Source organism: Asterias rubens, chromosome 7 (genome assembly GCF_902459465.1).
Source record: "Asterias rubens chromosome 7, eAstRub1.3, whole genome shotgun sequence".
In the NCBI taxonomy this organism is placed as follows: Eukaryota; Metazoa; Echinodermata; class Asteroidea; order Forcipulatida; family Asteriidae; genus Asterias; species Asterias rubens.
In genome coordinates, this window is record NC_047068.1 from 5,864,370 (window position 1) to 5,888,154 (window position 23,785).

General features: G+C 39.0%; 4 protein-coding genes across 7 annotated transcripts; 3 read left to right on the plus strand and 1 right to left on the minus strand.

Moving 5' to 3' along the window:
• The first annotated feature begins 897 nt into the window (after window positions 1-897).
• On the plus strand, window positions 898-5,952 carry LOC117292825 (monocarboxylate transporter 12-like). Its single transcript, XM_033774987.1, has 4 exons — window positions 898-1,735; window positions 2,490-2,633; window positions 3,413-4,246; window positions 4,400-5,952. The coding sequence occupies exons 1-4, from the start codon at window positions 1,459-1,461 to the stop codon at window positions 4,528-4,530; spliced, it is 1,386 nt and encodes a 461-aa protein (XP_033630878.1). The 5' UTR covers window positions 898-1,458; the 3' UTR covers window positions 4,531-5,952.
• A 24-nt stretch (window positions 5,953-5,976) lies between these two features.
• On the minus strand, window positions 5,977-11,226 carry LOC117292826. 2 transcript variants are annotated; one of them, XM_033774989.1, is made up of 4 exons: window positions 10,687-11,226; window positions 7,220-7,275; window positions 6,763-6,840; window positions 5,977-6,325 (listed from the first exon to the last, which is right to left on the minus strand). In XM_033774989.1, the coding sequence occupies exons 2-4, from the start codon at window positions 7,266-7,268 to the stop codon at window positions 6,129-6,131; spliced, it is 324 nt and encodes a 107-aa protein (XP_033630880.1). In that variant the 5' UTR covers window positions 7,269-7,275; window positions 10,687-11,226; the 3' UTR covers window positions 5,977-6,128. The 2 variants fall into 2 exon arrangements, with proteins under 2 accessions (XP_033630880.1, XP_033630879.1); XM_033774988.1 differs by lacking the exon at window positions 10,687-11,226 and having other exon boundaries at window positions 7,220-7,350.
• On the plus strand, window positions 7,288-8,139 carry LOC117292827 (the record flags this gene model as incomplete). The annotated part of the gene is made up of 1 exon (XM_033774990.1): window positions 7,288-8,139. A coding segment is annotated over one exon (666 nt), but the record flags the coding sequence as incomplete, so codon positions are not given.
• A 4,368-nt stretch (window positions 11,227-15,594) lies between the features above and the next one.
• Window positions 15,595-23,080, plus strand: LOC117292597. Of its 3 annotated transcripts, none has more exons than XM_033774707.1 (8): window positions 15,595-15,735; window positions 17,703-18,392; window positions 19,750-19,881; window positions 21,335-21,428; window positions 21,614-21,632; window positions 21,927-21,962; window positions 22,701-22,733; window positions 23,047-23,080. In XM_033774707.1, exons 2-8 carry the CDS (start codon window positions 17,766-17,768, stop codon window positions 23,072-23,074), a joined length of 969 nt encoding a protein of 322 aa, XP_033630598.1. In that variant the 5' UTR covers window positions 15,595-15,735; window positions 17,703-17,765; the 3' UTR covers window positions 23,075-23,080. The 3 variants fall into 3 exon arrangements, with proteins under 3 accessions (XP_033630598.1, XP_033630599.1, XP_033630597.1); XM_033774708.1 differs by lacking the exon at window positions 15,595-15,735 and adding an exon at window positions 17,443-17,635; XM_033774706.1 differs by lacking the exon at window positions 15,595-15,735 and having other exon boundaries at window positions 17,443-18,392.
• Window positions 23,081-23,785: the final 705 nt, after the last annotated feature.

The window sequence follows — 23,785 nt, forward strand, 5'->3', positions numbered from 1 at the left end:
AATGGTCTGGTCCAAACACGGTTTTTAAGCCAAGATGGCGTCCGACCGCTTTTCGTGCAAGTGAAGTTTTTTTCTGGTTAAAAATTCACACTTTTTGTGAAGTTTTTCCATTAACTTTATGTTTATATTACAGAACACATATAGTTCTAATACATATATGGTTTATTGGCCATTTTTGAGGTAATTAAAACTTGTTGGCGGCGAGTTGTCGGCGCTCTGGACTTGTTGTCGGCGTTGTCGGCTTTTAGTAGGACCGGTGTAGTGTGTTAAATTATACTCTTGTTGATCCTGGCCATCACATTTTTTTTTTTTTTTATTTTTTTTGTGGGTTGGGTGGTTTTTTGCTATGGGGTGGGTTTCAGGGGACATTTCTTGTGACAGGACGGCTTTGTAGAGGTGCTGGTCACCTGTTCCTCCTCGTCACTCACTGGCTTGGTATTTTTTATAGCTAATTTGATTCTTTATTTCTTTATGTATCGATTTGTATTTCTATATTTTTATGCCAGTGTAAAGTCTAATAAAACTAAAACATTAGGGTTGTTTTGTAATTTCCTGTGCCCTTACTGTTTGTCTTGCTTTGTATTTACTTTTGTTTTTATATTATTTATTTTACATACTGTCTACTTGTATATTGTTAATGTTTAATGGCCAAATAAAGAATAAGAATAAGATGGAATAATAAGTAAGAATAAGGGATGAACTAGCCCCATGCATAAATGAACATGTTATTTGATAATGATAGTTACAAATTAGAGTAAAAGTCTTAAGTATCTGATATAAAATAATTGACGTTGATCGTTTATCCATTTATAATATTGATAGTGACCAGTTAAGAACACTGTGCACAAAACAACTTCTTACCGAGAAAGATGTCCATCAATGTTTCGGATCGGCATCATATCACCAACTCCGCGTCAAGCTTTAGCGACGACGGACGAGAGAGCATGCAGTGTACATGTACGTTATGCATGCGTGTATGTGTATGCTGGTACTCAGTTATTTTTGCATTGGCTTAACACAGCGACGTGAAGAGTACCAGTTATATAGTGAGTAGAGTAGAGTAGAATCCTACTCGTACATGTACCATAGGAAATCTCTTCGCATATCTTGCACCAATTGTATATGCCAGAATGACGTCCGCTGGCCCCCACGATTATTTTCACGTATTTTCACTGCGTCTGCGTTGAGTTATCTATGCGCTATACGATCTCTTTGGTGTATACACACAAATTTCATTTTGTCCGTCACAAGGTCACGCAGCTAGCTCCACGCTCCAGGCTACTTCTTCAAAGGAAGCCCTTGAAAGCTGCAAATTTGCATATAGTGCACCACCAGTAGGTGTGCTCATGGGGGTCATTCGTCGGGCCTCATCTCGTTACCATTCTCTGTTAAAAAATGTACTCTCATCTGATTCAGCAGCTCTCTAAAGGATGAAATATAAGGCTACAGTCAGTTTGCATGAAACCGAAAGCCAGATTACTTAAGCATCACCTCCTCATTTTGGGACTAGGAATAATGTTCCGATTCTTAAGAAGTTATTTCAATGAGATTGTAAAAGAAGGTGAAAACATCGGATGCATCGCCGTGTTTGGAATGTTTACTATAAACATGATCTGGAACGGTGTAATAAAGAGTCTGGCTGTGATGCTACCGACTCTACAGGAACAGTTCGGTGCTTCAACGTGGCTGGTTGGGTGGATGATAGCTTTAATAGACGGCACTTGTGACCTAGCAGGTACGTCGGCCTTGCCCTGCCGTCAAAAAAAGGGTCGGTCACACAATAATAATATTTATTTATTCGGGCAATCACATTTACAAGCACATGTACATACATTAAACATATTTAAGAAAACAAAGTAAAACAACAGTGGGGTGCCCAGGAGAGCATAAAAGTAAAACAAAATATCGCCAAAAGGCGATGGAAAAGTTTCCGTATGGCGCCACCACTTTTTCATTCGGTATGAAATAATATAGTATCTAATATACCTCAAAGAGATATCCTTTTTGTAAAAATGAGGGGGAAAAGTGGTGGCGCCATACGGAAAGTTATCCTACAATGCTTATATGACACTGCAAAAATTTCTAAATATCTCTGGAACGCATTTGTCAATCACCCCCATTCCTTCACCGGTGTAAAAGTAAATCCGTGACCTAATTAGAAATGATTATTATCTGTTTAAGATTTTTCTTGTTCTTAAAATAACATGGCTAAAGTAGTCCCAGCCTATTTTCTAAACTATCCACCTGTGTAATAGTTAAAAAGCAGCTTTTCATAACTGAGAAGTCTCCCGAACACACAAACAATCTACTCCGCGGTAGTAGAGTAAAGAAAGACAGTTCTCTAAGAACCGCAAACCAAATATATAATATAAATAGCTCCCATCCAATGATGAGTTTTAGGCCTAAAACTTTCCTGATGACCAAACTGAAACATCATTACGGGCTGTTCGTTTGATCTGACACATCATAATGTTTGATACCTTCCACAGCTCCGTTTGCACCAATATTAAGGGATGCGTTTGGAGTCAGAATGGTCATCATGGTCAGCGGTGTGGCAATGTGTGCATCGCTTATCTGTTCAGCTTTTTCAACCAGTTTGTCAACAATGGCTGTCGTTCTGACAGTTATTGGAGGTGAGTTTTGTATTGAAACAAAAATCTGTCTTACAAAAATAGCACAGTAGTATATTTAGCTGGCATCGCTTCAAAGTGATGTACGGAGAACTAGTTTTAGCATGTAAAGCTTACGCTAAATTCTGTTTCGAAGGTTCAAGATATATTCAGGGGTTATCAGCAGTAATGTAGCAGTACTATGTAAGCGCCTTATACGGAGAGGATTACAGCGTGGCGTGTCGGTCATGGTCTAGCGGTTAAGACCACCGGATTTAAAAACTCCGGTGTGTCCGATCAGTAGAGTGTGGGCTCGAGTCCCAGTCGTGACACGTGTCGGATGATGACGTAGATCCGTTGGTCCCGTGTGTTGTAATGCAGGTAAAAGAACCCAGTGCACTTATTGAAAAGAGAAAATGTGGCCGGTGTTCCTGGTTTGATTGGCAGTATATTGCATTGCGCCACAACACCTTGTAAACCATTACATGTTGCTATGTAAAAGGAATAGGTCTCATACTTTAAACGAAGTCCCACATACCTTGTATTGTTGACAAATACAGTATGTTAAAGCGCCTTGAGCGTCACCGGGTCCGGTGACGGATAAACGCACTAAATAAGAAGCCACTATTATTACTATCATTTATTGAGCCCAAATTTTGTGCCGTTAATGATAAGTCCAAGCATTTGATTAAATTTGACAGCAAAGTCTATTAAAGTCTGCAAAACGTACTTAAACATTATCTTAAACTTTATGGCAATTGTTTTATAGTTCTCTAACCAACACGGAACTCTTTTGCCCTCAGGACCCACACTTGGGATTGCCAGTATCATAACCAGGGATCTGATTGGTCGATGTTTCGACAAACACTACTCCACTGCGTTAGGCATAACTGGTGTAGGTGGCTCTTTGGGGTACATTATTTTTGCCCCTCTGACGCAATTCCTCTTGGACCTCTATGGTTGGAGAGCAACGATGATGCTACTTGGTGCACTGTTCTTCAATCTCACCGTGTGTGGCGCTCTAATGAAATCACGAGATGGAGGCTACAAGGCGGTCGACAATGGAAAACAGAGTGTTGTAGATGATCAAGATAACGGAGCAAGTCGACAAAGTCGATCATCTCATCGTACTTCCATTTGTAACTTAATCGCCATGAATCTACCTCTGGACTTATTCACATCAGTCCGTTACTGGCTTATAACATTCGCCTCTGTCATGTTTTTTTTCTGTATGTATGCGTGGTTGATCTACTTTGTACCACACGTCACTATGTCAAAGGGATTTTCGCCCACCGATGCTGCTAACTTCGTTTTAGTTTTTGGTGTTGGAAAGATGTTAGGGCATTTACTCGTTGGTCAAGCCGTTTCTGCTTGTGACAAGATTGGTCTAGATGCTAATGTGTGTATGTTGATATCACTTGGTGTGATGTCCACTTACTATTTCATTGATCCATGTTTGATAATTAGCTGGGCGATTTATGTCAGTGTATTCATTTATGGATGTTTCCATTCCTTCACGTATACACTGTTTGACGTCATCACAAAAGAAGCGATCGGAGCGGATCAGTTGGGAAGCGCCTTCGGATGGATTGCGTTCAAATGTGGTGCGATGAGATCTGCATTGCTTTTCTTTCCAGGTAGGCGTTTTGTTGATGTTCATTATTTATGGCCTCAAAATAATATGGTGTTATTATCAGGTTTTTGAGCAGCATTGTTAAAGTTAAAGCGAGTCCTGTTTATCGTTTTCACTAAACCATTTTGTTTTGTCACTGTTTTGTTTTCCGTTCTAGGTTTGGTGTTTGATACACTCGGTAGCTACACCTTAGCATTCCTCATCATGGGTGGAATGAACTTACTGAGCTTCTTTGCACTGCTCTACCTGATGTGGTTAAAAAGACACCGTCTAGAAACTGGCATTTAAATAGCTTGAACTTCCAATGCTTAAACCCTCCCAAATGGTCTGCAGCCAGTAGATCAAAAACATATTTTAATTATCAACTTTTTTTCTTTTTTTTGGCAAAAACATGTGAAAACCTTTAAATTTCTATCCGCTGACAGGCCCGATCGACATGGTCTGTGCAAACAAATACTATAGTTTTACAGTGTAGAAACATACGAAACAAATGTTAAAAATTAAAACAAGTAATTTGTTTTCGAAACAGCATTGGTGTACCTCTTTTACTTAGAGAATATTCAGATATAACTCGGCCGAATTTTCAAGAACATCCCGTTAAACACAATGTCACGCACCATATTACCACCACGGGCCCACCAGTGAATGCACGTCCCCGACGATTGGCCTCAGACAAGTTACATATAGCCAAAGCAGAATTTAATCACATGCTTGACTTGGGAATAATCCGTCCCTCAAAAAGCCCATGGTCTTCACCTTTGCACATGGTACCTAAGAAAAATGGCGATTGGAGACCTTGCGGTGACTATCGTGCTTTATATAATGCCACAACACCTGATAGGTACCCGATTCCCCACATTCACGATTTTGCAGCAACCTTACATGACAAGAAGATTTTCAGTAAAGTTGACCTAGTCAAGGCTTACCACCAGATACCTGTTGAACCCGAAGATATACCAAAAACGGCAATAACTACACCTTTCGGCCTTTTTGAATATATAAGAATGCCATTCGGGTTAAGAAATGCTGCGCAAACATTTCAAAGATTTATCGATCAAGTATTACACGGCTCGGATTTCACCTATGCTTATATTGACGATTTGTTGATTGCGAGTGAAAATGAGCAACAACATGAATATCATCTTAGACTACTTTTTGACCGCTTACGAGAATACGGGGTGGTAATCAACCCTAGTAAATGCGAATTCAAAGTAACTAGTCTTGATTTCTTAGGCCACCATATTGACTGTCATGGTATCAAACCTTTGGAAAATAAGGTGAACTTAATCCAAGACTTTCCAGTACCAAATTCACTCCGCAAATTGAGAGAATTTCTGGGATTGATCAATTTTTATCGGCGTTTCATCCCACATTGCGCTGATATTTTGCAACCCTTGACTGACATGCTGTCTTGCAAGTCAAAAGACAAAGCGATTTCACTGACCGAATGTGAATTGGCATCTTTCCAAAGAGCAAAATCTACTCTAGCTGAAGCTACTATGTTAGTACACCCAGCTGTAGACACCAATACATGTGTACACTGCAGATTGAGGACATACTTTTCATACTAATTTACTATCCAATGGAGGACATTGCCAAAAGTCGAATGGTACCTATCGATGTGAGGACATAACACATGAATCCTTTTTCTTGCGGTTCACTAATGTGAATGTGTATACTGGCCTTATAGGAAATGTTTTGGGGGTGGTACACGATTTTCTTGTTCTTTGGGGGGGGGGGGGGGGGGGGGGGCAGGCCAAAGGTCTAGACTAATCATTTGGCTGTGCCTACAGAGTCACTCTAGGTTATGACTGTACTTTGGTGGTGCATGAGACCTTAAATTTGTTAAAGTGTCATCGTGTTTCTACAAAAGTCCTTAATGTTTTTCAAGTTCTGGTCTGCAATGCCACAGGACAGGACGATTCAATGTCACGTTTTCCTGGAATCTTCTTCAGCAAAATGAATCTCTGCAAGCCCTCGGTTACGTCTTTCTTTTCCTGGGCAGTCCAGGGGCGTCGCTTGAATTGTCGACGCTCGACTTGTCGAGCTTTTGGAGCTGGATCCGTTTGGGTTGGTGGCCTTCCTACAACACACAGGAAAGAAGAGGTCAGTTAGTAAACATAATCAAATGGGGCGTATACATAACCTAAATATGTTCATTTTACCGGTGTCACATTAACTCCTCGAGTAAATCAATAAGCAATTTAGCACAAAAGAATGCGATAAAGGTACCTGCAGAAAATGCCTGACAAGAAGCAGCCATCTTGTTTCATCCTACCGTACAAAATGAGTTGCCCAGATGGGCTAATCTAGACTAATCACTTGGCTGTGCCTACAGAGTGACTCTAGGTTATGACTGTACTTTGATGGTGCATGACACCTTAAATTTGTTGACAGCAAACAGAGTCTGGCATGTTATCGCATTTTGGTCTAGGGGGGGGGGGGGTAAACAGGGAATAGGACCAGCATATGCAAGAGACCTACAAGAGATATAGGCATTAAAAAATATTAAAAACTTACTGGCATCAACACTGTCCTCCAAAGCTGGGTCACACGAGTCACCTGAATCACTGCTGTCCTCATCGCTGGTGAAGCCTTCTGCAATAAAAAGAAATTAAACTTCTACAGTTAGCTTTGATTGGTTTCTGGCACACAAATAACAATGTGGGCCAATCCGTTTGGTTGGGTGTGTGGGGTTTGGGGTGTACAGTGATTGATGTTCAAAGGGGGGGGGGGGAGGGGGGGTTAGGTGATGACGGCCACAGGCCGAGTTATCAGGCCCCAAAAACAAAGAGCAATTGTTACATTTAGGTATGCTTGCTTTTTGGCGTACACACCTAAACATGTTGGCCAATCCATTGGGGGGGGGGGTGGAGAGGGGGGGGGGAGGTTGTACAGTGAATGAATGTTATTTGGGGGGGGGGGTACCACAGTTTGAATTAAATTGGAAAGACAAGTTAAAAATGGGTTTGTTTACCTCCAGGAACATGCAACTCCTCCAAAGATTTGCCATGTTGCGAAACCATTTTTCATCTATAGGATGCATGGGAATTGGAAGATTCAGAAAAGCGTCTACAGAGAGCAGGACTTAGTCGCCTGGAGATACTAGAGAAGTCACATTTGGATGAATGCATCTGCAAGGGTGAATGGCTTGCATGTGCTGAAAATGTATTACTTAACAATGATTTGTGCAATAAGAGTTTTTCTAAAGCAGTAACAACTCTCCTGGACGAGGGTAGGGGAAAATATCGTAACATCATGATTACTGGGCCAGCAAATTGTGGGAAAACATTTCTTTTAAATCCATTAAATAAAATATACAATGTATTTACCAACCCAGCAACAACAACATTTGCTTGGGTTGGTGCTGAGCAATCTGAAATCATATTCCTGAATGACTTTCGGTGGACCTCGCAAATAATACCTTGGCAAGACTTGCTATTATTACTAGAAGGTCAACTCGTCCACCTCCCCGCCCCAAAATCGCATTTTGCACAAGATTTAATTTTAAATAAGGACACCCCTATTTTTTGCACTCGCAAAAATCCAATAGTTCTTGTCAAGGGTGGCTCTGTGGATGAAAGGGAAACAGAAATGATGGCCGTGTGCTGGAAAATATTGCCATTTCACCACCAGATTCCTGAAGATGAACAGAAGTGTGTACCACCTTGTACGCGATGCTTTGCATCACTAATCTTAAATAAGGAATAGTTTGAAACAGTCTCATATAGGTCTATATAAAGGATTTTGATAGAAAAATTTGATGCCCGTTCTGCATTTGCCCCCCCCCCCCAATCCATGATCACAGCCTAAACTGTTCTAAGTGCCCATTTTCAAAGTACGTTCAAGGAACACGTTGCCTTGGATCGGTCGAGTTGGTCTTTGAAAAGCGTTTGTTATAAAATGTATATAGGTAGAAAGATGCTGTAAAAGTAGAATACAATGATCCACACAAACATGCCTCGAAATTGTACGGTTTTCCGTTTTACACAGTCGGCCATGTATGGGAGTCAAATTTGTTGACTCCCATAAATGGCCGACCGTGTTAGTTCGCACAGTAAAAGGAAAACCACGCTATTTCGAGGCAAACTTGTGTGGATCATTGTATTCTACTTTTTACACATCTTTCCAACCATATGCATTTTATAACAAACGGTTAAAAACGCTTTTTTATATACCAACTCGTCCGATCCAAGGCAACGTGTTCCTTTAAAACCAACGTGTGAAATGTTCCCAAAGACTTGGTGCTTTTTAGAGAGTACAGCACAATGAAGTGGTTGATATTATACAATTTGGCACATAATTGTCAGAAATACACAAAAGTTCTCACTATCTGTTTATTATTATTATTATTATTATTATTTATTTGGCAATTCACATACAAATACAAAAATATAAATACAATAGAAATACATTACGAACTACCTGGGAAGTTAACTGTAATAAAGTTTCACAAGTATGCAGACTGATTTTCACCGTTTCATTTTTGTACCATTCCAAAGTAGAAATAATAGTCTGGTTCCTTTTTATGGTGAGTGATTTTTTATCATCAATGTCATTGGGTATACTGGGAACCAGACCAAGATAGCCACAGTGTAATATAGGTCTATAGTTTTGTATTATATCAACATGTTAACAGACAATTAATGATAGGATTTAGGACTTTTATACAAGTTATTGTCATGGTGGTCTTAAATTAAAAAGGGTTTTAACTTTATGAATGAGTACCAGTGTGAAATTGTCACTTTTTTATTTAATGTTAACTATGTACGCTGAACAATAGGTGTGCTTTGTCAATGTAAATCCATCACTATAAATACCTTCAGAACTACAGGGCAAGTTGATTTTTAGTCAGTGTCACAAGTATGCAGACTTGTTTGATAGACTCTGTATCCCCTGCACCCCCCCCCCCCCCATTACAATGTTGTGGCTCCCGCGCAGTCTCACTTTTGCGCACTCGGCCCTCTACAACATTGAAGGGGGGGGGGTATCAGCTTTTGCATAATGTCGTAGAAAAACTTCAGGTCGCATCCACCCACCTACCCACAATACGTTGTGTGGTATTCGGTGGGTAAAAGCCGGAACTATCATTTTATGTTTTACTACGACGCTTAGGGAATCAACATAGATTGTACACCCATACGTTGTGCGTTATGCGGTGGGTAAAATCCGGAACGATGGCAGTTTTCTGTTTTACTACGGTGCTTAGGGTATCAACACCACATGGTAGTAGTTTCAGAGTAGATCGTAGGCATATACATACACACTGCGCCATTTGTGTTTAATATTTCAATATTGGCAACAACAACAAAAGCATCAAATGTAATTCACGCATTATACAATCTACAGAATTGAGACACAATGCTAAAGATACTCAGTTAATTGTTACTAACATGTTTACTAACTGGGACAGCCAGTGTTGATGTTCATTTTTTTATCAAGTTTTTGCACAATATTATTCAGAACTCAATTTGTACAGGTTTAACATTCATCCGTTTAATAAGCCAGGGCCTAATCTAATATTATTATAGACCCTCGTCCATTGTTTGGAAGTCGAGGTCTCCATGCCCTGCGTCCATAGCTTTGATAGTACATGGTATGGGGGGGGGGGGGGGGTGCAAGAATATATGATTTGAGGGTTAATTTTTACCCCAACAAATGTTTGCAATAATTGTATTACATCAAGAAGAATGTGGCTAAAGAACTGAAGCTTGTAAATACTTATTGAACTATTTTGAGCGCTTTCAGTTCGGCTTCGCATCTTAATGTGGTTAGGGTGGGCTGTCGTAGCAACGTCCGGCAAGTCGTCTGTCACATTAAATGACTATTTTCAATTAATGTCAAGTTCAATTCATTCAATCATTTCAAATTTACAGAAATATTACATCACAGGAGAACAACCACAATTAAGTTGAGGTTATAAAAACAATTTTTTTTCCACTGTCACCATTATGGTCATAATTGTTTGCAATATTATGAAGTTTTACATTTTATTCGGCAGCTTTTTTTCTATGTGAGTTATAACAGCCTATTTATTATATAAAATATTACGTATAGTGGGGTCCAATCAACATGTATGTCTACAAGTTGTGTATAAATGCGAAGGTCGGTAAACCAGGTCGGAACTCTCATTAATTTCTGCAGTGTAGTGAAGTAACGTCATGTGTAAATAAATTCAGTAGATTTTTGGTGGCAATTGAAACAATCCCTGTTTTATGTTATCTACACAATTTTTTTTCGGGGATGTTTTCCAGTAAATCAAGCTCTGGTTAGAACTGAAGAAGTTTATACAATTTGAGTTAAAACCTAAATTCGCGCGTGCAGTCGTCGTCTACTAACTTCAAAATAGGTTCTCGTGAAAAAATAAATTGAGGGTAAAATTTGTAACGATCAATTACAGATTTTCTTGTCAGTAAAACAACGATACTAACGGAATTGACTCACGAGTTATTCAGTGTTCAGCAGATTATACTCGATGTAATAAGTGCCTTAAACTACCGGGTAAAATTCCGAACGATCTCAGTTTCATTCTGCTGTTTTTCTGCACGACGCTTGTCACACACACACCATACGTTGTGTGGTATTCGGTGGGTAAAAGCCGGAACTATCATTTTATGTTTTACTACGACGCTTAGGAAATCCACGAAGATTGTACACCCATACGTTGTGCGTTATGCGGTGGGTAAAATCCGGAACGATGGCAGTTTTCTGCTTTACTACGATGCTTAGGATATCAACACGTCATGGTTGTAGAGTAGATCGTATAGGCCTGTACATACACTGCGCCATTCGCGTTGTTGTTGTAAATTATTATTTACATAGATTTTGACAATTTATTTTTAGTTTGAACACACCTATTCTGTAGATGTCAAAGCTGAATTTGTACAGGTTTAACATTCATCCGTTTAATAAGCCAGGGCCTAATCTAATATCATATTATAGACTAGACCCTCGTCCATTGTTTGGAAGTCGAGGTCTCCATGCCCCGCGTCCATAGCTTTGATAGTACATGGTATGGGGGGGGGGGTTCCAAGAAAATATGATTTGAGGGTTAATTATCACAACAAAAAATGTTACCAGTAATTGTATTATATCAAGAAGATTATTTGAACTTTTCGAGGAATTTATATATTGTTCAAAATTATCGGCCCTGGTGGTATTCAAACTGCCACCGAGGGCGCTGTTGAAAAACGAATTCGCTCATTTTGAGGGTTTCCTTCCAGCCAGTTTTAACAAGTATTAATGTGGCTAAAGAACTGAAGCTTGTAATACTTATTAAACTATTAACAAGTCATGGTTGTAGAGTAAATCGTATAGGCCTGTACAAACACTGCGCCATTCGCGTTGTTGTTGTAAATTATTATTTACATAGATTTTGACAATTTATTTTTAGTTTGAACACACCTATTCTGTAGATGTCAAAGCTGAATTTGTACAGGTTTAACATTCATCCGTTTAATAACCCATACGTTGTGCGTTATGCGGTGGGTAAAATCCGGAACGATGGCAGTTTTCTGTTTTACTACGGTGCTTAGAGTGTCAACACCGCATGGTAGTAGTTTTTAGAGTAGATCGTAGGCCTATACATACACCGCGCCATTTGTGGATAAAGGTCGGGACAACCAGTGTTGTTGTAAATTATTATTTACATAGATTTTGACAATTTATTTTTAGTTTGAACACACCTATTCTGTAGATGTCAAAGCTGAATTTGTACAGGTTTAACATTCATCCGTTTAATAACCCATACGTTGTGCGTTATGCGGTGGGTAAAATCCGGAACGATGGCAGTTTTCTGTTTTACTACGGTGCTTAGAGTGTCAACACCGCATGGTAGTAGTTTTTAGAGTTCGTAGGCCTATACATACACCGCGCCATTTGTGGATAAAGGTCGGGACAACCAGTGTTGTTGTAAATTATTATTTACATAGATTTTGACAATTTATTTTTAGTTTTAACACACCTATTCTGTAGATGTCAAAGCTGAATTTGTACAGGTTTAACATTCATCCGTTTAATAACCCATACGTTGTGCGTTATGCGGTGGGTAAAATCCGGAACGATGGCAGTTTTCTGTTTTACTACGGTGCTTAGAGTGTCAACACCGCATGGTAGTAGTTTTTAGAGTTCGTAGGCCTATACATACACCGCGCCATTTGTGGATAAAGGTCGGGACAACCAGTGTTGTTGTAAATTATTATTTACAAAGATTTTGTTTAGTTATTTTTTTAAAAGTTTTTATACAATTAATTCAGTAGATTTAAAAACTAAATTAATTTGTACAGGTTTAACATTCATCCGTCTTATTTACAATTATATACACTTACCCTATTTCTGAGTCTTGGCGGAATTAAGCTTCATTTGGCGGCGCTGGCCAGCTTTGACTTCATTCAAATTATTTAAGATCTCCCAAATACAATTACTAGCTACTATTTATATTTAATTATTAAGAGATATTACTTTATACATTAATGGTGTCCTCCAGCTGAAAGGTTGCTGTATAGGAGTAGTGTACTACCAATTCAGTTTCCAGTCAGCCTTTGGACAACCACAATAAATGAACCTTAATAAATACTACGACTACATGTGTATAGGTTAGAGAGATACAACCTTTCTGTACCAAAAGCTGGAGAAGAGTGAGTTATTAGGCGTTGTGTTGCTCTAATACCTGGATGAGATAGGTTATGTATCGAATCAAAAATGTTACGTCTAAATTCAGGAGTGACGTATGGACGTGGATGTCCGGTAGATGTGTCACAAATTATGGTATTGTGTGAAGTGAGAATAGGCACCTCTTCAAATTGAAGACTAGACGATTCACGTAGCTTACATAGCTCTGGGTCTGTCTTTTGCTGAAGGGCGATTTGTTCAAAGTTCACATCACTACCGGGAAGGCTAGGATGGGTAAACTAAACTTATGTCATATCGGGATAGAGCATCTGCTACAAGGTTTTCTTTACCTTTAATGTAACGGATGTCAGTACTGAACTGAGAAATATAGTCTAAATGACGTACTTCTCTTGGCGAGTATATATCGGGCCTTGCATTAAAAGCATATATTATAAGTGGCTTATGGTCAGTCAGAATATAGAAGTTACGACCTTCCAAAGCATACTTAAAATGACGTATGGCTAAGTATACAGCCAGCAATTCACGACCAAAAGTACTGTATCTAGTCTCTGCTGGTTGTAAACGTTTAGAAAAAAATGAAATTGGTCTCATAACGTCGTTGTCACATTGCTGAAGTACACCGCCAACTGCAAGGTTGGATGCATCTACCATTAGACAGAGAGGTAGGTGGGGGGGGGGGGGGGGTGTGTGTGTGTGTAAGATCACTGTTGCACTGATTAACAAGCGTCTTACGGGAAAAAAAGACTACAAAATGAAATCGTTCCAGGTTTTACCCAGTAATTTAAAGCACACATTACGATGAGTGCAATCTGCTGAATATTGAATCAATCGCGTGTCAATTCCGTTTAGCGTCGTTGCTTTACGGACAAGAAAATCTGTTTCATATTTTACCCTCAAATTATTTACTTTATGAGAACCTTCATAAAGTATATAGGCCTACGACGACTGTACGCACGTACCAGTTTAGGTTTTTAATTTAAATTGTATAAATTTCTTCAGTTCTGACTAGAGCTTGGTTTACTGGAAAACAACCGAGGAAATTAATGGTGTCTAAAACATAAAACATGGAATATTTCAATTGCCACCCAAAATTTACTAATATATTTATAATGCACAACACTGCAATGAGAGTTCCGACCTGCGTTTACCGACCGTCGCATTTATACACACTTCATGTATGCATACATGTTGATTCGAACCCTACTATAACGTCCGTCATATTTTATTTAAAGCCTATTAAAACAAGTTTGCTTAATTCAACAATTAAAAAACATAATACTGCAAATACAAAAGACCATGACAAACTTGCATTTAATTATCTGATTACAGTGGAAAAATAATTGTTTTAGTAACCTCAACTTATTATAAATGTTGTGTTTGTTCTCCTGTAATGTTACATTTTGTCAATTTTAAATAATTGAAATAAGTTAAACTTTAATTTGGCATAATAATTGACAGCCGATACTTGACGGACGTTGCTATGACAGCCCACCCGTGACCACATTAAGATGCGAAGCCGAACTCAAATCGCTCAAAATAGTTCAATAAGTATTTCCAAGCTTTATTATGTCCCGATTATGTCTTCAGTTCTTCAACCACATTACTACTTGTGGAAGGAAGCCCTCAAAACGAACGAAATCGTTTTTCAAAACAGCGCCCTCCGGTGGCAGCTTGAATACCGCCAAGGCCGATAAATTTGACCAAACTTTATATAATTTCCATGAAAAGTTCCAATAATCTTCTTGATATAATACGTTTATTGCAAACATTATTTGTAAAAATTTACCTCATCATATTTTCTTGGACCCCCCACCCAACCCATGTACGTTCAATGCTATGAACGCGGGTTTCGACCTGCAACTTCCAACCAATGGACGAGGGTCTATAATAATATTCGATTATGCCCTGGCTTATTAAACGGATGAATGTTAAACCTGTACAAATAGAGTTATTAAATCTACTGGATTAATTGTTTTAAACAAACTTTAGAAAAAAAACCTCAACACCATCTTTGTAAATAGTAATTTTCAAACACTGGCCGTCCCGACCTTTATCCACGAATGGCGCAGTGTATGTACAGGCCTACGATCTACTACTATGTGGTGTTGATACCCTAAGCACCGTAGTAAAACAGAAAACTGCCATCGTTCCGGATTTTACCCACCGCATAACGCACAACGTATGGGTGTACAATCTTCGTGGATTCCCTAAGCGTCGTAGTAAAACACAAAATGATAGTTCCGGCTTTTACCCCCACCGAATACCACACAACGTGACAAGCGTCGTACAGAAAAACAGTGTTTCAATTCCTCTAACATGGTTTGTTTAACTGATAAGAATAAAACTGTGAGTGATAATTTCGAATTTTAACAACAAACTGATTTACTTCATGGGAACCTTTTTGAAATAATTATATTCATTTTTGTTTTTACCCATGTACACCGATGTGTGTTATGCCAGAGTTCTGTGAAAGAAATCACATACACATTACTCGGGTGGGATTCTTTGAGTTTGTTTTTGAGTTACTACGACTGCACGCACGTACAGGCCAACCCATTTCACGGTTCGAACCTGAGCTTGATTTGCTGGAGAATATATCAACAATTAATGACATTCAGGCCAAGAAAATAATGCTGTCGAGAACATGAGTGAGTAACATGAATTGTTTCAATCGAAACAACATATTTTACATGGTTTGACTGCAAAAATAACTTCCACGGTGCAAAGATTTGACTTTGAAACATAAGTTCCGACCTGCAACTTCCAACCATGCCGGGTCGTGAGTCGATTCAGAAATAATGCATGCCCAATCAGCTTGTGTGAGTTCCGACCTGCGTTCTTTATATAATCTATACACGACATGTAAGTGACATTTTTTTTACATAATGTACGATCAATGCTATGTCAACACGACGCAGGTTTTTACCTGCATTTTCAAACAATGGACGATGTTTACTTTACTTCACTTAACTTTCTTTTCCAAAAAAAAAAATAATAATAATAATATTATGTGAAAATAACAGAAGAGATGGTTTAATCAAGTAATAGTTTTTACCATAGCAGTAATCAACTTGGATGTGGAGGGGGTCTCAAGCTTGTTAAGTAGTTGCCCCATTGTTACAATTATTTTAACAAAGATTGGAAAATAAGAACAGAATAAACAACTCACAAACAAAAACGAGGGGTCTTGTGTCATAAGAAAAACCCCATAACAAAAAAACAATATCATAATACTGATATAGATTAATGAAATAACCCCATGAGAACAATATCAGTTATTCAAGAAATCTTTTTGTAAACAGTTTTTTTAATAATTATTTTCGTCTAAAGTGTGATGGACTAGAGATGGGGTGTCAACAGAGCTCCATAGCTTGGGCCTCGCATATTTCACACTTATTTTAGAAAGTGTAGTGCGAGTATAAGATTGATGAAATTCATGACACTGCCTTGTGAAGTGATGATGAATTTTCTTTTTTTTTTTTTAAACATAGAACTGATTGAATTGGGCGAGGTTTTTTAAAAAGTTGATGCATGAGAGAGCAAAGCTGGAGAGAATAAATTTCATTAACTTTTAAAAACAAGGCAATTATAAAAAGGGGATTATAAGTAACTGTTCACGAGCATTAAATTTTTTTTAAATAAATAAGTCGAACTCTTGTCAGGATTCTATTAAAGTATTACCCCAAGAAAGTGCATCGTAAAAATAAGGGTTGATGTACATAACCAAATTCATTGATACATACTGGGGAAAACAAATCAAATTAATTTTAAGCTTAGAAATAATACAAATGTTTATAGAAACGGCTGTGGATGCATTGATATGTTTATAGGCTAGGCTAGCCCACCTTGTTGAGCTGTTAAATGGCTCCGCTTTTAACATCGGTCTCATCACTGTCAGCTTTTAACATCGGTCTCATCACTGTCAGCTTTTAACATCGGTCTCATCACTGTCAGCTTTAAACATCGGTCTCATCACTGTCAGCTTTTAACATCGGTCTCATCACTGTCAGCTTTTAACATCGGTCTCATCACTGTCACCATTACAGTGATGAGACCGATGTTAAAAGCGGAGCCATTAATAGCTCAACAAGGTGGGCTAAGGCTAGGCTGCCCTGAATGACGGTTTAACCTTGAAATCCTGAATTATTTTAAAACATTTGTTGTCATAAACCGAACAAAATCGTTTGAAAGATTATTTAAACAAACTGCCATCGTTCCGGCTTTTACCCACCAAATATAACGAACAACGTACGGTGTGTACAATTTGTAGATCCCTAAAGCACCGTAGTAAAACAGAAAACTGCTATCGTTCCGGATTTTACCCACCGAATACCGCACAATGTATGGGGTGTACAATCTCCATGTAGATTCCCTAAGCCTCGTAGTAAAACAGAAATGATAGTTCCGGCTTTTACCCACCGAATACCGCACAGTACAACGTATGGCCGTGTGTGTACGATCCCCCCCCCCCCGATACAGAAAACCAGAATGCTTTATGTCTGTGCGTGTGGCGTGTCCGTGGGGAATCCCCCAGCGCACGCAATGAAATTGAACCGCCATCATTTTAAATCAGAATTCCTACTAATAAAAGTGGTGACGAGTACAGGATCTGTTTATAGACACAGTTGGTGTGATCTGTCAATTCAAAACTCAAGTGATCCAGACTCAATTGATCCTGGTAAATCAAGATACCTTGACATTTTCCCCAGGCTTAACGTACACCTGGACAGTTCCTGCGTGAGCGATACTCTACAACTATAAAGTAAGCAGGCTACACCATGGCGTGTAGTGCTATGCCTAACCTGGATCCATTTGTGTTTGACCCGCAGAGTGATGAGCCCACCGCTCTCAGTTCCAAATGGGATAAATGGCTGAAACGTTTTGAAAGAGCTATGGTCGGTTATAACATTAATGGAGCAAAAAGAAAGCGGGCATTGCTATTGCATTACGGAGGTGAGCAACTTGAGACTGTTTTTGATACACTTTCTGACACAGGAGATGAGAATGATTATGAGAAGGCAATAGAAGCTTTGACGGCTCACTTCGTTCCAAACCCCCTCCATGAAACTATCATCTTCTTCAGGAGTTTGAAACAGAACCCGGAGGAAAACGTTGATCAGTTTTGTACTCGTCTCCGAAATGCAGCAGAAAAGTGTGAGTTTGGTGATCTGAATCGCCAACTGATCATACAATTCAGTATAGGATGCTCTTCAATAGAACTTCGGCGTGAAGCACTTGACAATATTCTTGTCGAGAAGGCGTGCAATCTACCACAGCTGTTAGACTTCACACAGTCCCTTGAATTGTCAAACAAACAAGCCGATGCCGTTCAAAACCAAACCGACATTCAGCAAAACCCTGACAAACTTTCTCAGAGTCAGACTCAACACATCGGTGACAAACCTACCCGTCATGAGAGCAAAGACCAAGGAGTTCTCTATGATGAGAGCAGACATAAGCCATTGTACGACAGTACCAAGAATAGACCTACACAGCAAAACGGAAATAGTGCAACTCCGGTAAGCTAAACCATTAACTTGTATGCCCCGCCGGTGTCCGATGCAATTGTATCCGCCATGCAGAACTGTCCGCTCCGGACACTTTTGCACATGCAATCGTGTCCGGGGCTATGCAAAAATCGTCCGGCGGACATGTACATGACGGTACATGTATGTGCGTGCATAAGCGAGCGTGCATGCACTAAACATACGTATATCACGTAATGATTGCACCGAATACCCAACGGCCGAACATTTCCCGTGTCATTCATGACATTATACACTTAGCTTGAAAAACAAACAAATGGCCAACGTGTTCCGTCGATCAAGGGCCTTTAATTTGCTGCAAGGACGGTCTTGCAGGGGGAGGACACAACTGCATATGCAAATGTGTCCGGGCGGACACAATTGCATTATGCAGCGGCGTCCGGGCGGACACGGTTGCATACGCAATAATGTCTTCCGGATAGTATTGCAAATAGGACATCATTGGAGTTCGGGGATTACAGTGTTGTCCAGAAACGCCGGGCCGGTGATTTCGCCAGCTACTTGGTCCTTTTGATTTCGCCCCCCAGTTTTTGCCGCCTCCAATTTAATTTTCCCCAGTTAAAATTACTGTCAACGACTGGAATTTTTCAAAAATGAAAACGCCGTATTAGACACAGACATAGCACGAACCATTCTGGCATCCTGTCATCGCACCTGGCGTCACTGCAACACCTTCTCCATTGTACATTGTTTTTATTTTAAACATTATAGCCAAGGACTGCAAATAGAGTATTTGCTGCTCCGACGGGGCAACCCCCACCCAACTGTAGCAATTGTATACATGGTTGACAAAAGAATTAGTAACAGTTTACAAGGGTAAATGGTAAAAATAACATTTGAAATTGGTCAAGGTTTAGTGTTGTACACAATCAGTCAGGTGGTATAGGAATATGCTACAAAATAAAATTTACTCAGTTTATTTTAACGTAAAATACGGTAATTATCCTTAATAATAATTATAATAATAATACTAATAATAATAATCATAATTTATTCATTTGTATTGTGCCCAATCCCATCAAATAATACCCAATCAACCCACAAACGGCTCATCAGAGAGAAAGATTTCCAACTCTGAACAAGAAAAAGATGAAAGTTCAAAGAAAACCAAGGCTAGTGATAAAACAAGCAGAGCGGGCTCCCTGGGTGCAGTAAGTGATTTTACATAAGTGTATGCGAGTTTCCAAAGTAAAGCTTTATTATAAAGCCCTATAGCTAGAGCGCTACGTTCATCCGGTAGTCGCAGGTTCGAGTCCCTCTCTCCTATCAATTTGTTCAATCAAAATTAATTTTCAAATTTACCCAGTCTTCATTTCTTATCTGATAACAGGTTTCAGTGTCAACCTCCAAACAATTGTTGCATAAAAACGGCCAATCAAAGAAAGCAAAGTTCAATCCTGAACTGGAAAAAGAGATATTGCAGAGTTACGAGGAATTTAAAGACAGAAGCTACATGGCTACGGTACGTAATTTTTTTTTTAGTTGCTTATAACGAAAGTTATATGTGAACTGCATAACAATTATTGCACATCAGTCATACAGCAACAATTTTCCAATGAAATCTGATAAATTTCTTGCCTAACGCTAACAAACACGGGAGTTTTTTACAGAAACGAAACCGTTAATGCTACTCTCACATAGGGAGAACGCTACTGAATGTGCTTACGAACGGAAATATTTAACAATCGCTCAAACTTCGCAACATTCGCCACAAATTCACCACGCTCACAAGTCATTCTCCACCTCCTTACGAAGATCGGTCACTTTATGCTGCTCTCACACGGCGAATATGCTAGCGAATATGCTATCGGAAGGACATATTTGACAATCGCTCAAACTTCGCAGCATTCGCCGTGTCTTCGTAAGCGTTGGTAACAAATTCGGAACGCACAAAAATTATTCCCCACCTCCTAACGAAGATCGCTCAATTTACAATCCGGTTTGTTAATTTCAGCAAATGTTGCGAAGATGGTCATTCGGCTTGATTTTCGTTAGCATTGGTAACGTTGGTAAAGCGTGCATAAGCGTTTGAAACGTTCGTGAAGGCATTGACAAGCGTTGGTAAGCATTTGTAAACATTCGTAAGATATTGGTAAGGAGTGGGCCAACCGAAGACGATCGAGGGGTGAGACCGATATGAAAATATTCACTATCCAACCGCCATTTTGGACGAATTCTACGCGCAGTTCAAATATTCATGTTCGCAAGAACATTCGCCACTCTGTGAGAGGGGCAATACGAAGCGCCTCCGTACACTCAGCGAATGTTGTGAAGACGGTAATTCGCCATCGATTTGCGTAAGCATTTGGTAAGCCATTGGTGGTACTGTTGGTAAAGCGTGCGTATTATGCGTAAGATATTGGGAAGGAGAGGTTTAAGGACGACAGAGAACATTCACTATCAAATCGCAACTTTTGGGCGAATTCATCGCGAATTTCAAACATTCGTATTCGCAAGATATTCGCCCAAGTGTGAGAGTATAGCTTAAAGGAACACGTTGCCTTGGATCGGTTGAGTTGGTCTTTGAAAAGCATTTCAACCGTTTGTCATAAAATGCATATGATTAGATAGACACGTTAAAAGTAGTATATAATGATCCCCACCAGTATCACTCGAAATTGCGTGGTTTTCCTTTGACCTCGTCGACTAACACGGTCGGCCGTTTAAACTTGACTCCCATAAGTGGCCGACCGTGTTAGTTCGTATAGGAAAACCACGCAATTTTGAGGCAATATTGTGTGGATCATTGTATTCTACTTTTAAAACGTCTTACTAACCATATGCATTTTCTAACTAAACGGTTACAAACGCTTCTTAAAGACCAACTCGACCGACCCAAAGTAACGTGTTCCTTTAAGAACGGATACATAATACCAATAAGCTCTTACTTGATTTCTCATTTCAATAATTTTCAGGCAATTAATATCAGGAGAAACAGCGCAAATTTGGCTGATTTTACACCGTTACAACTGTCAGATAAAATTCGTCGTTTAGTGAATAATAAAAAAGGTAAGATAATACTAAAAAGTAAAAGGAGAAATTTATATAAATTTCAAGGGCCAAACGGGGGAAAAATTGAAAAAGAATAATGGAATAAACAAAAATAACAGTTCTTAATAATATGGGGTTATTCGTTTAATAAAATATGCATCCTTAGTAATTTTAAAAGTGTTCTATTGTGTTCTTTTTTACAGATCAGAAGAAGACTTCAAGGTATTTGCGATACATTTTATTACATGATTCATTAAAAAAGTTAAGTGTAATACCAACAACCATCAGCCATACAGACAGTGAAATGATTAATGTAAAAATTATAAAGAAAACACCAATTATTCTCCGAAACCTGAAATGTTGCACCGAGGGGATTCGGAGAGGTTATTTGGAATGACGGAAAACAATTATAAAACAATTAATTTTTTAATTGTTCGCTGAATTAAACAAAATGAATGAACTATAATAATTGATTTAACATACGTTATGTTTGTATTCATCTCCCTTTCCCTCAAGAACTCGACGTGCTAGCCGCAAGATATCCGATGATGAGTAAGTATAAGAAAAAGGGACTAAAAGGGTTTTGACGAGTTCTTAAACTGCCTTAAAAACCGGCAGGGTCGTGGCCGTGCGATAGGCCCTTGCCTTCGGCTCGGGCCTTTGTCGCACTGCCACTATCCTGCAAGGTTTTTAACGGCAGTTTAAGAACGAGTCACTACTCTATTATTCCCATTCATAATATGCCCTTTTGGTTACAAGGCGTTATAGTAAGAAACTCTGTAAAACTGATCTGTTTTCCTTGAGCTCTGTACGTGTGTTGCATTTTTATGACTGACAGTTTTTGGATATGCATTCGTGCGCGTAGTACATGCATCTAATGTAACCGGTTATAAACAGCTCCAGCTGGTAATAATCAATCGTTTTAACATCACACGTGACGCGCTCTCCAGCAATAGGAAAGGCAAAACTATTTGAGGTATTTAAGAATGGTAAGTTATAATCCTTTGTTTGTTATTCATAAATACCCGGGCAGTTTATCCATTCCAATTGGTCGAGAGGGTATCACGTGGGGTTGTTTATCGCACGACCAGGTCCCTGCCACATAATTTATTTTGGATCCGAAAATGATGCGGGTGTTTGAGGGGGCTGGGTCTACACAGGTGCGCCGAGTTAATATGGAAAGCCGGGAAACAATATATGAAACAGTTTCCAACTTTGATTCACAGTATTCACTGAAATCAAAATAACAATCTAAATTGATTTAACTTATTTTCATTTCTCGTTTTTAAGGCTCGAGTTTATCCGCGAGCAATGCAATGATGAGTAAGTGTTATCTAAGTAATGTATTATCTATTATTAGTTAGTTTAAATTTTCGGTAATATTTTGCACAAAACAACGGCTCAAAAATTGTTATGATTGCAAGTTAATTATAGATTTGGTCATAGTGAAGATATATATTTTACTGTGTGCATCAACTTTGTAAATAAGTCTCAGAGGTTTTGAATCGAGAAAACACGTCAAACCTTTTCTGAAAAAAAAATGTATTTATGACAAACATGAACCACAAAAATACCCATTACATTTTCGTTCAAAATTTAATCCATTAATTCAAACTTTTCATTTTACTTACTGTAGGCCCAAAAACTCTGAACTATTCTCATAGCAAGGGTAAAAAGATGGCAGCCAAAGGATGAACAAAACAGAGCGCCACCAAGCGACCCGTCCCTCGGAGGTAATTTTCAAAGGGTTGCAGTATGAACAAAGCTGGGAAACCGTTCGTACCAATTACACTTGCAATGTAAATGTGTTAAATGGAATGTATTTGAAAATTACATGAGTAGGATTTGAAAATGTGCATGGTAGTAATGCAATCTGGTGAGGGTTGGAGTAACACCATGTACTTGAGTAGGATTTGAAACTTTGCATGGTGGAGATACAATCTAATAAGGTTTGCAGTAACACCATGTACATGAGTAGGATTTGAAACTTTGCATGGTGGAGATACAATCTAGTAAAGTTTGCATGTACATGAGTAGGATTTGAAACTTTGCACGGTGGAGATACAATCTAGTAAGGTTTGCAGTAACATCATGTACATGAGTAGGATTTGAAACTTTGCATGGTGGAGATACAATCTAGTAAAGTTTGCAGTAACACCATGTACTTGAGTAGGATTTGAAACTTTGCATGGTGGAGATACAATCTAATAAGGTTTGCAGTAACACCATGTACTTGAGTAGGATTTGAAACTTTGCATGGTGGAGATACAATCTAATAAGGTTTGCAGTAACACCATGTACATGAGTAGGATTTGAAACTTTGCATGGTGGAGATACAATCTAGTAAGGTTTGCAGTAACACCATGTACATGAGT

What these genes read in the sequence shown, in the direction of transcription:
- LOC117292597 (XM_033774706.1), top strand. Translation starts at nt 17,652, where the DNA reads ATGGCGTGTAGTGCTATGCCTAACCTGGATCCATTTGTGTTTGACCCG. An exon ending in ACGGAAATAGTGCAACTCCG is followed by an intron (nt 18,393 to 19,749) that starts GTAAGCTAAACC and finishes ATCTGATAACAG; the next exon opens with GTTTCAGTGTCAACCTCCAA. An exon ending in CGCGAGCAATGCAATGATGA is followed by an intron (nt 22,734 to 23,046) that starts GTAAGTGTTATC and finishes TACTTACTGTAG; the next exon opens with GCCCAAAAACTCTGAACTAT.
- LOC117292826 (XM_033774989.1), bottom strand. Translation starts at nt 7,268, where the DNA reads ATGGTTTCGCAACATGGCAAATCTTTGGAGGAGTTGCATGTTCCTGGA. An exon ending in GGAGTTGCATGTTCCTGGAG is followed by an intron (nt 6,841 to 7,219) that starts GTAAACAAACCC and finishes TTTTTATTGCAG; the next exon opens with AAGGCTTCACCAGCGATGAG. An exon ending in GGAGGACAGTGTTGATGCCA is followed by an intron (nt 6,326 to 6,762) that starts GTAAGTTTTTAA and finishes TGTGTGTTGTAG; the next exon opens with GAAGGCCACCAACCCAAACG.
- LOC117292825 (XM_033774987.1), top strand. Translation starts at nt 1,459, where the DNA reads ATGAAACCGAAAGCCAGATTACTTAAGCATCACCTCCTCATTTTGGGA. An exon ending in CGGCACTTGTGACCTAGCAG is followed by an intron (nt 1,736 to 2,489) that starts GTACGTCGGCCT and finishes TACCTTCCACAG; the next exon opens with CTCCGTTTGCACCAATATTA. An exon ending in TGCATTGCTTTTCTTTCCAG is followed by an intron (nt 4,247 to 4,399) that starts GTAGGCGTTTTG and finishes TTTCCGTTCTAG; the next exon opens with GTTTGGTGTTTGATACACTC.